General features: G+C 34.7%; 1 protein-coding gene across 5 annotated transcripts in view; it reads left to right on the forward strand.

Moving 5' to 3' along the window:
- The window catches only part of HYCC1 (hyccin PI4KA lipid kinase complex subunit 1), a 143,694-nt gene that overhangs the window by 84,834 nt on the left and 42,532 nt on the right, over positions 1 to 16,328 (forward strand). For 4 of the 5 annotated variants that reach the window (XM_060196087.1, XM_060196090.1, XM_060196089.1 and 1 more), the window contains exons 9-10: positions 1,460 to 1,547; positions 2,524 to 2,683. In XM_060196087.1, the coding sequence (XP_060052070.1) occupies positions 1,460 to 1,547; positions 2,524 to 2,683 (248 nt within the window). Of the gene's footprint in view, positions 1 to 1,459; positions 1,548 to 2,523; positions 2,684 to 13,666; positions 13,767 to 16,328 lie in introns of those variants that run through there. The other variant, XM_060196091.1, reaches the window with a different exon arrangement.

Raw genomic sequence — 16,328 nt, forward strand, 5'->3', positions numbered from 1 at the left:
TGTTGCTATAGTTACCTTCAGGGTACCACATAAATCAGATTTCTCTCATGTTACCTGCTATTTATGGTGGGAATTAGATTCCTGCAGGGTTTTTCTCAGTTTTGTTGCTCTAGCCTCAGCTTTGGCCTCTCCTTGTATGACTATACTTCAGAGAGAGCTTCTTTCTATATTCTTACCCTCCTGCTAGCAGTGAAGTGCTGTTGCTTGCTTCTTGGTGTGTGGGAGGAGGGGAAGTGGTGGTTTCTGCTGTGCTGTGTCTCTGCTTTTGAGGGAGTGGGACGTGGGGCCTCCTCAGTGAAATATCTGTAACCTCTAGTAGGCTCAATTTGGGTGGATTTCATGATAATATCTTTCTGCAGAAATGGATTTTTCCCCCTTTATCTTTCCCTAATATTGACAGTGGGTTTTTTTTGTTTGTTTGTTTGTTTGTTTGTTTTTACCCCTGCCCTCAGAATGACAGTGTTTGCTGCTCTTTCCTCTAAGACTTTAAAACTTTCTTTCACGTGTGAAAAGGGACCTTGACTGGTCTCTCCTTCAGTTTTGCAGAACCAGAGGCAGCATTTTCTGCTCCTTTGCCTTGTCCCCGGGAGTGTGTGTGTGTGTGTGTGTGTGTGTGTGTGTACGAAAGCTCCCCTTGTATCTGCTTCCACAGATACTGTACTTTCATATTAGTGCATGCTTAGCTTTTCACAATTCATTGAAACTCTTAGTTGTCTTCTTCCATTATGGCCTGTCTTTCCATAGAAACACCTGTCTACCCTCTGGTTTCAAGCTGCTTAGTTGTCCTTTACTCCCACCCAGATTCATGAAATTGTGAATCTTATTTTTAAGGTGGAGGCAATGTTCTTACATTTTTTTTTAGATCTTACTTATTCTCTTGATATATGTAACTCCTAAGTTATTATTTATCTACTTACATAATTTCTTTCCAAATCATTTATGAAGAATTTCATCATCTTTGAAAGTTAATGTTCATACATACCTGTTTCTCAATTATCGCTTTAGTATTTCCAACATACATTACATCCACTTCTAAATGATGATCAGAATGAAAAGTAACTACTTAGTATTGCAACCACAGTAGTTATAGAGTCTCATTTAAAACTACAGGAGTCACAGTATAATTTGACCATAAAGTGTTCTGAATTGTATACTCAAAAGTATATAATTTGCTGTGCTCTTACTTGCTTTGGAAATGTAAATGCTTTGGATTTGTCTTAGCTTTTTTGAATTTTGTTCTATAAATAGATGTCTAGAGAGAAATGTATATGTATAAATTTTTCTTTGAAAAATTTCTTTGAAAGGAATTTAAAAGTACACTTTTAAGGAGGGATGATCACTAATCAATGTGTTAGTGTTATCTGTTATTTTCCTCTATAAAGGTAAATTATCTTGTTCATTTATGTAGAATTAATAAAAATGATTATATTTTACTGACTTAATTCATTTAAATTTATAGTTATAATGGAGAATGGGATCTAGCTCAAAAAGCATTGGATGACATTATATACAGAGCACAGCTAGAGTTATATCCAGAGCCATTACTGGTAGGTACTTCATTTCTATATATACATTTTATAAGTTAAAATTTATTAATTTAGGATTTTAAAGTAAGAAATAGTGCATTAATGTCATTAATACTTAGTGAATCATGCTCCTTTTATGTACTAAAGACTTTGAAAGTTTCATTAATGCAACGTCTAATACATAAGAGTCTTTTAACTTATAAAAATATTCTTTTTAATATGCTGGAGCTCACTTATTGCTTTCAGCATTTGGAAATATAACACTTTGAAGTTTTAATTTCATCACACATATTGCTTTTAACTACAAATTACTTTTGCATCCTTACTCCTTTTTTTTAAAGATTTTTAAAAAATAATTCCCTTTCGTTGCCTTTGTTTTATTGTTGCAGTTATTATTATTGTTGCTATTGATGTCGTCGTTGGATAGGACAGAGAGAAATGGAGAGAGGAGGGAAAGACAGAGAGGGGGAAAGATAGACACCTGCAGACCCGCTTCACCGCCTATGAAGCAACTCCCCTGCAGGTGGGGAGCCAGGGGCTCGAACCAGGATCCTTACGCCAGCACTTGTGCTTGTGCCACCTGCACTTACCCCACCCAATTCCCTCTTACTCCTTCCTTATGTGTTATCTTATGAAACACCTTGAAGAAAGTATTATTTTTATGCTTTTTTTACAGCAGTGCCAGGGCCTCATACATGCATGATTTCATCACTCCTAGGGCAGCTTCCCTCCCACCCCCATTTGAGAGAGAGGTAGAAACATATGGAGAGGAAAAGACTCCACAGCATTGTTCCATCACCTGTGGAACTTCCCCCAGTGCCGTGTTGTTCCCATGTGTTGCCAGGTCTTGAACCTGCATGGTATGGCAAGTGTTCTGCCAGGTGAATTATCTGCCAGCCTCAAACCTAACCCTTTTAAGATCTGCTGAAATTGATGCCTTGCTTTATCTAATGATGCACTTGCTATGTCAGTTTTAAACCATATGCTTCCTTCTTAGGTTGCAAATGCAATAAAGGCATCATTGCCTCATGGTGCCATGAAATCTAATAAGGAGGGAACAAGGTGTATTCAAGTTGAAATTACACCAACTTCCTCTAGAATATCAAGAAATGCAGTGACCAGCATGTCCATAAGAGGTCACAGGTGGAAAAGACATGGTAAGAAAGAGACAGCTCTTCAAATTAGAGGATTGCTGATTCTGTCAAATTTTTCTCTGTACATCTGTTGCTATAATTTCCAACTTTAGTAAACAACATCTTGTGGCATGGAAGAAAGAGTTGTTGGATCTCCTTTAACTCCTAGTTTGTTATCTGAGTGACAGGCAATAAAGAGTCGCTACGTTACAGACGAATGAGAATTTATTTAAAAGTTGGAATTGACTTTTAAACTTAAAAAAAAAAAAAAGAACGATGATGGAAATTCTTACCTATTTAATTAAACAATGACCACTTCAAATATTTTCCTTTTTAAAGTCGTGTGGAAGTAGTGAAAGTCCTTTAAGAAGACATAAAGAAGTGGCAGTGTTTTCAATTCAAGATGAATTATTCTACTACTTAAAAAAGGGTCAAAATGCAAACATACTTTAGTTTCATGAATAAAATTATGCTACTAAATGGGGTTAGATTCCAGGTACAACGTTGTTTAGTTAAATATGGTGACACCCCAAAGATCTGTTTTCTGCTTTGGGATTGAGGGCTGAAAATAGGCACATAGGCAGTAAACCAGATCATATTGGTCACTGGAACCCTAGTAGCTCCCAAGCAATCACTGAGGAAACACAGAAATGAATTTTAATTCCTTTCCCACTTTCCTTTCTTGCTACTTAGGTGAAAGTATTGAGAACTTAAGAGACAGGATCTAAGTCCTGAAGATGAAAAATGAGAAATATAGAAGTTAGTTTGACTATTTGCATATGTGTGTGAGAAGGAAATATGTATGAGCCCTACAAATGCTATGGAATTCTCAGGCAGAGAGATCAGACACATTGAGGCCTTCATGTAGGAAGCAGTGTTTATTATGGTGGCAGACTCAGCTGGACTCCTGTCCACAAAAGACTGGGCCCCGAGCACCATGGTGCTTGCCCTTTTATACTGTTGTCAACTTTCCCATAGTAATTCATAGCAGCAAGCATAACAGGTTACTTCTTCTTTTGTGTATACAGAGAATACAACTTGTTTGGGTTATCAGCAGACTCTTGGGCAGAAGTAGCAGATTCTAAGGTCACCAACCAAGGCCACTTTGATTATAGCAGTAGAAAAGTCCTGTTTGTGTTGGGGGCAGGGGGAAGATTGCCATTAACTGCTTTTTTTTTTTTTTTAACCATAGCGCTATTCAGCTCTGGCTTATGGTGGTATGGGAAATGAAAACTGGGGCTTTGGAGTCTAGGCATGAGATCCTTTTTGCATAACCATTAAGCTATCGATCCCCTGCAATTTTTTTTAAAAGAAATTAAGCCTTGCTTTTCTCTTTAAAAATTAACCTTTTCTTACCTCACAAGATGAAAGATATTTTCCAGAAATATATTAGAAGTCTGTGTCTAATCACAACAGCCTCATAAGAGTAATTTGCTTTATCACCCCACTCCTACACTTATTTCAGTCTTCACAACTTTTTAACCCTTGGGCAACTTCTGGCTATGGTGGCAAAAAATAAAAATAATATATATATTTAGAAAAAAAGAAGGTTTAGAAGACAAACCATGTGGCTTGGGAGACAGAATAATGGTTATGTAAAAGACTTTCATGCCTGAGGCTCCAAGGTCCCAGGTTCCATCCTCAGCATCACCAGAAACCAGGTCTCTCTCTCTATCTTTCTCATTAAAATAAAATAAATGAAATATGTTTTTAAAGAAAATAACAAACTATGAAAAGCGACTTGGTGTGACCTGGGAGGCGGTGAGGGGATAAAGTTTTGGACTTTAAAGTATAAGGTCCAGACATGTCATCCTTAAAGTTAAGAGTTATCTATAACCTATATATATATATTTTTTAAAAATATTTATTTATTTCCTTTTTGTTGCCCTTGTTGTAGTAGTTATTATTGTTGTTGATGTTGTCATTGTTAGACAGAACAGAGAGAAATGGAGAGAGGAGGGGAAGACAGAGGGGGAGAGAAAGATAGACACCTGCAGACCCACTTCACCACCTGTGAAGCGACTCCCCTGCAGTTGGGGAGCAAGGGGCTCGAACCGGGATCCCCACGCTGGTTCTTGCACTTTGCACCACGTGCGCTCAACCCACTGTGCCCACTGCCCGACTCCTCTATATTTTAATGAGAAGTATTCTTTTATTGGGAAAAAATTATTTTATTATTTCCATCTTTCAGTGTACTGCACCTTGCTGTAATCTTGTTGTTATAGAACAGCCCAGATGTCTAAAATTGCATTTTCTCCAATTTTTTTTTAGCTAGTAGACTTTCTTTTTTTAAGAAGTATTGCATTTGTTCACAGCAAAGCTGAGTAGAAAGTTACTGTAAACCGTCTAATCATCTTATCCTTATCTTCCCCACTGCCAATACTCTACACCAGAGAAGCACATTTGTGAGAATTTGTAATTTCAGTTTTGACCAAGTAGTGCATTCTCATATCCACTAAATAGGGTGATTTTTTTTTTAAGAAAGTTTGGTTTCAGCTGGGGTATTGTTTTAGTCAGACATGCTTGACAACAGATAGTATGTTTACCTCCTTTTATGTTAGTTACATGACTTGATTTTATGTTGTGTTTTTAGACTTACTAGACCTTTTGAGAAAATATCAATGACTTTAGTTAGATATCAGTACATATGCTTTGAAAAGTATAGTTACAATGTTGGAATTATGTTAGGATTTTTAAGGGTCATATTTTCAGCATCATTAATTGTAATCAGTCATTACAATGCTTTTACACATATTCTGTTTCACTTAGTATAGAATGACTTTTATAAAGAGCCAAAAATATTCACTTACAGTTATACTTCAATTATATTTCAATTATATAAATCTTTTTTCTGAAATCTTTGAATGACCCCCTACCATTTCAAGATGATATTACATAATCTATACTTATTTACTTCCCTGTACTTTTCCATTCCTTTTTCCAAAGCAGAAGTAATTTTTTTGTCTGATTCCCCACCCCCCACTACTACCGTTACGACTCATTCCTCCATTTTGTAAAAAGTCTTCTATACTTGAAACAGTGTAACCAACTTTCCATCTCTCTTCAAAAATAATTATTAAAATACTACTCCCTTATTCTATAAAAGTCCCCTAGTTGAGTTGGGCTTGCAAATAATAAGTGCTTAAAACTTTTTATCTAATAAGAAAACATCAGGCAAAATCCTTATTTTTTATCACTGCCAACCATTCTTTCCACGTGTTCACTTTTGAGATGATGTGACAGGTGTGGGGAAAGTATTTGGGAACTCTAATAAAATAGTATGCCAGGGGCCAACCCAGCAGGTCTCAGAGATCCCCAAAGGAGGAGGGGCATCGGTGAAGAATGAGAGACGAGTGAGTTGATGCTGAATCAAGCTCAAGCAGACATCTCTATCATGCTCAGACAGAACTTTATTTTTATAGTCTCATAAGGCTTAGATTATTAATACAAAAAATCACCAAGGCTTTGATCATTAATACAAAAAATCACCAAGGCTTTGATTACTAACACAAAGTAAGAAAAGTACAGGTAGGGGACATTTTCTGCTTCGTGGAACATCACTTACATTCTGGGAGTATTTTTTTCTCCCTAGAAATAACATCACAGTTTCTATATCTTTTCGTTGTTCCTGTACCTGTGTGCCAGACAGATGCCTCATTACTTAAGGTTAATATTTCACCTATTATGTATATTTGTGTCATCCTCCTGCCCCTATGCACCAGACACCATGGTTCATAGAAAGTTCAAGCTTGTTATGTTTCTGGGGGTCTTAAACAAATTGAGCAGCCTCATTTATAAAATCTGTTCCAGTGTTTGATCAAGGAGTTTTGCTTTGTTCCTTACTTAGAAGGCACCAATGTGTTGCTGACCTGGCCAGCCTCTCCATTAAGTTAAAATCTCTAAATGAAATCCATCTTCTTTGTATGCTTACTATGTAACCTAGATTCTCATGTACTATTCCTGTATAAGGAAGTAGAGGCATAGTAGTGGATGGTAGATTAAAAGGCCCATTGTATCTAGGCAGGTACCATAACTTTTCATTTATTAATTATACTATGTAAGGTGGGAATTTTTAGGGGAAATACTAAAGGAAGTGGTGTAGACAAGGAGGAAAACAATTCTTCTTCTTGGAGCCTCCTGAAAAACTCTGCATTGCTGATATTGTTTGTTCCATTATGATCAATCTTACAGAGTGCAGTGCAGGTTTTGTCATTACTTTAGTTATTGGTCAGCTCTGAGCCTGGCCATAGGTAAATATGATTAAGACCACACAGAGCTTAATCCCAAGCCCTATACTATACATGGCAAAAGGCAAGATGGTTTCAGTTTGGCCTGGAGAGTCCAGCCGTGCTGAACTTCCTATGAAGCTTGTACCGTGTCTAACAGCTGATATGGCAGCGCCTGCGCCAAAGGTACATTAAGACTGATTATCAGCTAAGAACTGTTGCATTTGGGGACCAGGTATGTGGTACACCCAGTTGAATGTACATGTCACTATGTACAAGGACCCCAGTTTAAGACCCTGCTCCCCACCTTCGGGGGAAAGCTTCATGAGTTATGAAGCAGGTCTGCAAGCATCTTTCTCTCTCCCTGTGTCCCCTCTTCTCTCAATTTCTCTTTTTCCTATCAAACAAAATAGAAAAGGGAAGTAGGAAAAAATGGCTGCCTCATCATGCTGGAATCAAGCCCCAGAAATAACCCTGGTGGCAATTTTTAAAAAGAACTACTGCATTTGTTTTATTAGCTACACAGAATTGTATTCTTGTTATGATTTTATTAGCTAGCTTGCTATGTAAATGGTCTTGTTATTTATTAGCCCTTCTATAAATCTGTACATTTTTGGAACTTTGATTTTCTAATTTGAGAAAACATATTAGAGTGTTGTATCAAACACGAAAGTATAGATTGTTTTATAGTAGTAACAAAAATTAAAGATTTTTTTTAAATACCTGTAGCTCTGCTGAACAATTTTCTATTATGTAACATATTGTCAACATATTCAGAATTTTTGAACATGCTGTTTAACACCTATTTCTTCCTTAAACCCAAATTAACATGAAGACAGACTAGACTGAATTTTATTTCTTAAAGAATTTTTTTATTATCTTTATTTGATAGAGACAGCCAGAAACCAAGAGGGAAGGGAATGATAGAGAGGGAGAGAGACAGAGAGACACCTGCAGCCCTGCTTTAGCACTCATGAACCTTTCCCCCTACAGGTAGATGCCAGGGGCTTAACCTTTAATCCTTGGGCACTGTAGTGTGTATGATCAACCAGGTGTACCACCACTCAGCCCCTGAATTTATATTTTTCATTTACTTGTTAACGGCCATTCAATATGTAGCTATCGATAAAAGATGTCTTTATAAATTAAATCCACTGAATTTGCCCTATTTTTGGCTCTGGCACATGTTAAAAAAATTTTTTTTTACATTATGTTTTCTTATTTTAACTTAAAGTCTTGAGATCCTGGAGTATAAAGCCTTAAATAGTAAAAGGAAATGAAAATAAGAATTGTATATATATCTTAAATCTTGTAGCTCAAAAATAATCAAGTAAGAACTCTGAGAATTTTAGGGTATTTTATTAATTATGTGAAATGCCTAGGTGAAAAATCAAACTGAATTCAGTTTACATAGATTGAATCTAGTGGATGCCATGGTATTTAAGTGCTTAAGTAGATCTAAATGACTGTAACAGATTACAAGGAGACCTGTCATTATGCCTCAAAAGATGAAAAATATGATTTCAGTTTACTCAGTAGTTAAGTACTAATGTATTAGGTGATATAAAAAAACTCACAGAAAACGTGTGTAATTCATGCTGGAAAACAATTTATTTAAAACTGGTTTCATTGAAGTAAAACTAATAATGAAAAAGTTGTGTACCAGCATAATGATAAAAAAAGGACAGTGTCATGTTTTAAACCATTGAACAAGTCTGAGTATTAAGTACATATTTCCATTAACTTTTAAAAATTATTAATATTTCAGAACATTCAGATAATCTTTTTTTCTTTTAAAGATTGTTAAAAATAGCTGTGTTAAGTCTTGATTGAACTTTTGTGAATCAGATTTTATGACTTCATAAGAAAAACCTTTAAGGCTGGGGAGAGACAGCCATAATGGTTGTGCAAACAACTTTCAAGCCTGAGGGTCTGGACTCCCAGGTTCTATTTCCAGTACTACTATAGAGGTAAACAGTGCTCAGGAACAAGAAGAAAAAAAAAAAAGGAAAAGGAAAAAAAGGGAGAGCCTTTAATCAAAAAGATAAAAAAGCATTTTGGAAAATACAGAAATGGTAATTTCAAAAGCTATCAAACTTTAAAGAATTGATGACTAGATTAAGTATTTACAGTTCTTATATTTTTATTTTAAATGTTATCTATTTTGGGGCTCAGGGTATAGCTCACCCAGTAGTGCAAGGACCTTGTTTCATGCTCCTTGTTTCCAAACGAGATCACCATGAAAAGGGAAACCTCACAAACAAGTGCTGTTATGTCTCTCCTTCCTCTCTCTCTTTTTCTCTCTCCTTCCCTCCCCCAGCCCCTATCCCTTTTCCTCTCCCTTTATCTAGAAAAAGAAAAATGCCTTTCTTCATTAAGGAAATTTAGAAAAAAGCTAACTGGCAGCTTTATTAAATGATGTAAATATTTTTGGTATCATTTGGGTTAGCTCCATTATTTACATATTCCAACATGCTATTTGAAGAGCATATTTTCTCAATATAGAGGTTAAAAATTTATACCCCAAATAAGCAGTTTCTTTTGACCAATGTTGGCATTGCTTGCATTTTAACTGACATTCTTGATATGAAACTTTATATTCGTGAAAGACAAAAGGAAATATTGGGAAATTGCTAAATGCCTCAAAGAAAAAAGGACAGGTTAACCAAAGAATTAAGAGTATTTTGAGGGTAAAGGAGATAGCAGAATGGCTATGCAAAAGAATTTGATGCTTGAAGCTCTGAAGTCCCAGGTTCAATCTGCTATACCACCATAGTCAGATCTGTGCAGTGCACTAATTAAAAATAAATAAATAGGGTGAAGGGTAGATAGCATAATGATTATGCAAAGAAACTCTCATACCTGAGGCTCCAAAGCCCCAGGTTCAGTCCCCTGTACCACCATAAGCCAGAGCTGAACAGTGCTCTGGTAAAAACAGTGGCAATAAATAAATAAATAACCCAACAACAAATGAGTGGCTGAGAAAATCGTGGTATGCTACAATGGAATGCTACTCAGCTATTAATAATGGTGAATTTATCTTCTCTACTTGAACTTGAAGGAATCACGTTACGTAAAATAAGCCAGAAAGAGAAAGATGGATATGGGATAATCTCACTCATAGACAAAATTTGAGAAATAAGAACAGAAAAGGAAACACAAAGCAGAACTTGAACTGAGTTTGGTGTATTACACCACAGTAAAGGATTGGTGGAGTGGGAAAGTGGGGGCCTTTCAATCCTGGTGCATGAAGGTGGGGGAGAACCTAGAGTGTTTTGCGGAAAAATGAGAGATTTTACACATGCACCAACAACTGTATTTACTGTTTACTGTAAACCATTAATCCCCCCAATAAAATTAAAAAATAAATAAATAGCATTTTGGTACAACTGACTGATTAAATATTAGGTTTACAAAGGAAAATAGAGAGACTAAGTTGTATCAAAAGGTGACTTAACTAATCTTTGAAGACAACAACAACAACAAAAAGGCTTAGCTTATTTCTAGGGAAAAGAAAACAAGGTAAATTTCTACACAAAGAGGCAAAACACTTCATAATTTTAAAAATATTTTTATTTATGTATGATAGAGAAGTTGACGGGAATGGGAGGTGCTGGAGGGAAAGGAGAAACCTGCAGCACTGTTTCCCAACCACTTTTGAAGCTTCCCCCTGCAGGTAGGGACTGGGAGCTTAAAGTTGACTCCTTGCACACTGTAGTGTGTGTGCTCAAAACATTACGTAATTAATGCACTTAAGATGCAATAGCAGTTGTTTGTAATTTTTTTGTGGTTTAGATTTTTGTAATTTAACCGATATAAAATAATTTTTGGTATAGTTGAGGAAGCTTCTTTATTGCTATCTACTATTGAATACTGCCCCCCATCTTATTACACACAGGAGAAGAAATATGCTTTTGTAATTCATCTTGTAATAGGTTTACTTGCATACTTTTTTTCTTTATTGGGAAGATTAATGGTTTACAGTCAACAGTAAAATACAGTAGTTGGTACATGTGTAACATTTCTCAGTTTTTCACATAACAATTCAACCCCATCTAGGTCCTCTCTTGCCATCATGTTCCAGGACCTAAACCCTACCCCCACCCCAGAGTCTTTTACTTTGGTGCAATACACCATACTTGCCTATTTTTGTTCTATCTGATCATAAAAATCTTTAATCATCATGAAATAGTCACGTGACCCAATAGCATCCATATGTTATAATTCTTGAAGAGTTGGATTTTTTAAATTAATTAGAGACTAAGTAAAGATGACAAGTGGGGGGAGTTGGGCAGTAGCACAGCGGGTGAAGTGCACGTGGCACAAAGCACAAGGACTGGCGTAAGGATCCCAGTTCAAGCCCCCACTCCCCACCTGCAGGGGAGTCGCTTCACGACTGTGAAGCAGGTCTGCTGGTGTCTTATCTTTCTCTCCCCCTTTCTGTCTTCCCCTCCTCTCTCCATTTCTCTCTATCCTATCCAACAACGACGATATCAACAACAACAATAACTACAACAACAAAACAAGGCCAACAAAAGAGAAAATAAATAATAATTTTTTTAAAAAAAACTATAAAAATTTTTTTAAAAGATGACAAGTGGGTCAGTGGGCCAAGTACATTTCTTGCATGTACTACACTCCAGGTTTGATTCCTTGTAGTTCATACGATAGAGCAATACTTTAAGTTGTCTCTCTCATTAAATTAATTAATCTTTTTTTTTTTTCCAAAATGACTGAAGTCATTGAGAGAGACTGAATCCACCTTCATTAGGGGACTTATAACTTTCATTGTGTTCAACAAAGAATTTACTTAAGGTAATGGCTTCTAACTCACATGTCTTTAAATAAATTATTCTGGTCTATATTGTGCTTTTCTGTATGGTACATATTTCCCTTTTCTTACTTGAAAAGTCTACTTCTGGCTTCAGGCCCCAGATTTCTGAAGAAGTATGTTTCTTTGTGTGTGTCCTTACTCAGAGTGAAGCCCTTTAATTATCAGGCTTTTGTTCTTTTTCTGCAGAAGATTCATTTTCCTCAAATATGCCTTGCCAGGCTATGGATTTCTGTCATGCAATTCCATTCTCTCTACCTCTCCCCCCTTCTCCCCCTCCCCTCCTCCCCTCCTGCAGTTCTTTTTAAAATGTCATGCTTATTATTAAATATTATTCATCAACTTAAAGATGGTAATAAGGCACAGAAATAGTTTGTGTGTATGTTAGTGGCTACCTTTTGAAATTGGAATGAAGCCCTGGCTCAGTACTGTGCCATAGATGACACTACTAGCAATACCTTTGCCAGCTATCAGTACATTGACTTTACTTGAGGACCACCTTCATCTGTCTGCTTAACACTTACCATTTCTGCCTTAGAGGCTTTGAACTATTAGTAAAATTTGGGGAATTTGAACTGACTTGAATGAAGAAAAGTGTCAGATTAGTTTCTCTTTCTACACATTGTTGTGTCATACTTTTTCTTCATTCAGACTTCAGCCAAATTATCTCTTCCTCAACAAGGTCATCCCAGACCACCTTTCTAAAATAGACAACCTCAGCCTTATTTATTCTGTCCCATTTTGCATATTTTCTTTGCTTAATTTTATTTTCCTTTTAAAAAATATTTATTTTAATGAGAGAGAAAGGGATTCCAAAAGGTGTAGAGAGAGACCAGAGCACTGATCAGCTCTGTGCTGGGGATTGAACCTGGGAACTCAGAGCCACAGGCATGATAATCTTCTGCATAATCATTATGTTTTTTCATCAGCCCTGTTAATTTAATTTTCATACTGTAGTATGATTCTTTAAAGATGACCTTTTTTTTTTCCTTTGGTTTGTCTGACTTTGCACCTCAAGTACTTAAAACATTGTCCAGCACATGATAGGTGCTTAACCAATAGCTTAATTCACAAGAATGAATGAATATATATTGTTATGGAGTGAGGAATTTCTACCTTCTTTTACTTTTTATTTAAAATGGTAGAATGATAACAATAAACTGGGTTTATTATTAATAATAATGGAGGGTATTAATTCCACTAGATAAAGTAACATCATTTTCATCAGTTGCACTTTTTTCTTTTCTTTCTTTTTTTTTATTTGCCTTTACTTCCTTAACATTTTCAAATATTTTTCCAATTTCTTCTAGTAAATCCAATCATTTTAATGGCTACATAATACCATATTGAATTGATATTACATAACGATTTCCTTAATATATTCGTTCCTAAATTTTGCTATTATAAATAACACTGCAATGAATAGCTTAATGAATCTAGGTTGCAATTTTCTTTTACTGAATAAACTAAATTGCAAACATGTAGAAATTATGTTTGAAGTTAGTCATTCTATAACACTAAAAAATTACCTTACAAATCATAAATATATATATATATGTACATATATATATATGGCTTTTGAAATTAACTTAATATTGGAGGTTATATGATGAAGACATTAAAATATATGAAGATAAAAAGTATAGATTTTTAAAATTTTAGTATATTTTATTACTTTTGAAAATAAGTTTAACAATGTGTTGTGTCATAGCCAGACTTTTTGAGTTATAGTTTGAGTATAGAACTATACATGATAAATTTTTTTTATTAAAAATTCACTTTTAGTAAATAAGCCAACTAAAAAAGATAAAAGCAAAATCTAGGATAAAGTTTCATGAGTAATAAAATGGAATAGATACTTGGAATAATAAAATTGAATTTGAGAGAAATCACAAACATTGTGATCACTTAAATATATTTGCAATTTGTTCAATTTTTTCTCAATACCAGAAGAAATTAATGGGGAGAAACTATTGCAGTGCCTCTGAGAACCAACTTGGAAGTGTCTATTAAAAGTGTTCTTTAAATATCCTAATTTCTATATGTGGCGAAGGTTACCTATTTATAGATGTTATACAAATAAACTATTCTGAGAAGTTTCTCTTTGGATCTTTTTTTGAACTTCAAATTATTTGAAATCAAATGTAAGTATAATTTTTATAGGTAGAAAACAGTCATGATCTCTGGTGGTGGGAATGGTCTCGAATGATACCCCTATTATCTTATAATTTTGTAAGTCACTATTAAACCACTGATAAAAAAACAAGATAAAAAAATGAAAATAGTCATGATACCTTTTGCATAAACTTTCATGTAAGTGCTAGACTTTTGAACACATTTAATTTTTATATCTATTTGTGTTCCCTTAAAACATCTATTATTTTCTTCTTATTAAGATAATGTTGGATTATAAGACTATTTATGTTTTAGATGTACAAGTTTACCTCTCTTCAATTGGTGTATTGCTACACCAGGCCTCCTACCAAGATATCAATCTCCCTTCCCACAGTATCTTAATCTACACTCTTCTATTCTCTTTCTCTCTCTGTACCCCATCTCAGTTTATTTTTATTTGACTTTGTCTATTCTTTTGCTCTGTATAAAACATCTATGTAACTTAAGAAGATACAGCAGTTTTTCTATTCTCTTATTTATTTATTTTTTACGTTTTATTTAACAAGAGAAGGTGACACAACCAGATCTTCACTCTTAGCATATGTGAAGCCAGGGATTGAATTTGTGACCTCACAGAGGCAAATCTTGAGATCTACCATTCAGCCACCCACCTCCCTGTAATTTGAAGAAAGAACTAACCTCCTCTTTGACTGTGTATATTATTCTATGGGTAACATAATAAAAGAATGATAGATTTTTATAAATCTTTTTGATATGACAGCATTTTACTAAACTTACATTTAAGAGGTGACCGACTACTTCTTCAAAGCAATAAGCCCTTTTTCTTGTTTTCCCCCCTCTAGAAATTCTCTTTTTAGCATAAGCAGTACATGTCTGTGTGTATTTTCTTTGATCAAGTCAGATAACACATTCCCAGTTTGCCTTTCTCTTCTGTTCTTTTAAATCTTTAGTGTAATAAAATTTTCATCTTGTAATAGGAATTTTATTAATTAATCCGACAAATAAGACTTATAGTATATAGTGGATGGGAGCTACTTTCCCTAGTCCTAGTGACTGGACAAAAATCTCTGCCTTCATGGAGCTTGCACCTAGTAGACAAGCTAAGTAAATGATTGTAGATTAGAGAGTGATTAATGCTAAGAAGAAAATAAGTATAAGTAGGAGGGCATGTGAAATAAGATATAGATTGAAACTTACCCAGGGCTGGCTTCACTGACCTGAAAGAAGTAGGGAGATGAATGTTGTAGGATCATGGGAGAAGGCATTCTAGGCTAGTGAACAGTAAGACCAGTAAGAATGTGTGTTAGGGGAATTGGGTCACAGAGTTATAAAAAAGGAAGAAGTTTGAATGCAAGATAAGGAAAACATGTTTGTTTGGGTTATGTAATTTTCTCACTTTATCCCATAGTTTTCAAGAGAGTTATGCTTCTGTTTTTTACTAGTTCTATACAGAACTACATGCTTTTGATAAATTTAATAGGTATTTTTTTAATCTTTTATTTTTTAACCTTTGGAATAATAACATACATAAACTGTTCAAAGATTTGTATAATTACAATTATCTCATTCTACTCTACATCTAGTTTCATAATAAAAAAAAGAATATAACTGTACTCTTGCTTATTGACTGTGGATATTTATCACTATACAAAATAGTGTGAGTAACCATCCAATTGCCTAGTGCTACTTTATATACTTTTCTTATCATGTTTTAGTTTTTCTAGCAAAATTCTTAATTTCCACTAAGCAAATAAATTAAACCTAATTGGTAATTACCAGATGATATTTAAGTCAACTTAGGAGAATTAGAATTTATAAACTGTTAAATGAGGCACTTGAAATCAAAAGATCCTGTGATTTAGCTCCTTCATTGAACAATGATGTAACTCTTTCTGAACTTCAGTTTCCTTGTCTGTAAATGGGAATCAAATTGGCTACTTCAGAAGCTCACCAGCACATTGTGTTGAGTATATCATTTCAAAGCATATGTATAGACTCTAAAAAAAAAAAACTATTTAGTGCTTCCATGTAAGTATTGTTTTCTATTCTGTTAGTCAACTTATATTTACTTTTTAAGTTCTATTAAATTTTAATGTTCATTTGCTTTCTTATGACAAGATAATTTCCATGATTTATTTATTTATTTTTGAATTGATGATCTCTTTAATAGGTCTTTTGTGAAAACTGTTTTTGCAATGTAAATAGACTAGTTTTCGCTATCATTCAAGAGTCTTGGTGATGTTACTCTTAAGTTGCAGTGGTCTTTAGCACTCACCTCAGTAAGATTTTAATTCCCCTCAGACAACTTCTAGCAACAGTGAATGATTTAGTTGGAACTTTCTAATCTCATTAAACCTTATAAGGGACTACCCAGAAACAGCAATGTGATACTACTTCAACATGATTTGGACTGTCAAAAAGTAAAAATTTCATTTAGAAAACCATCAGTCAAAAGTTTATGAAGCCCAAAGTAAAT

The sequence above is a fragment of the Erinaceus europaeus genome, chromosome 8 (assembly GCF_950295315.1).
Source record: "Erinaceus europaeus chromosome 8, mEriEur2.1, whole genome shotgun sequence".
NCBI classification, from domain to species: Eukaryota; Metazoa; Chordata; class Mammalia; order Eulipotyphla; family Erinaceidae; genus Erinaceus; species Erinaceus europaeus.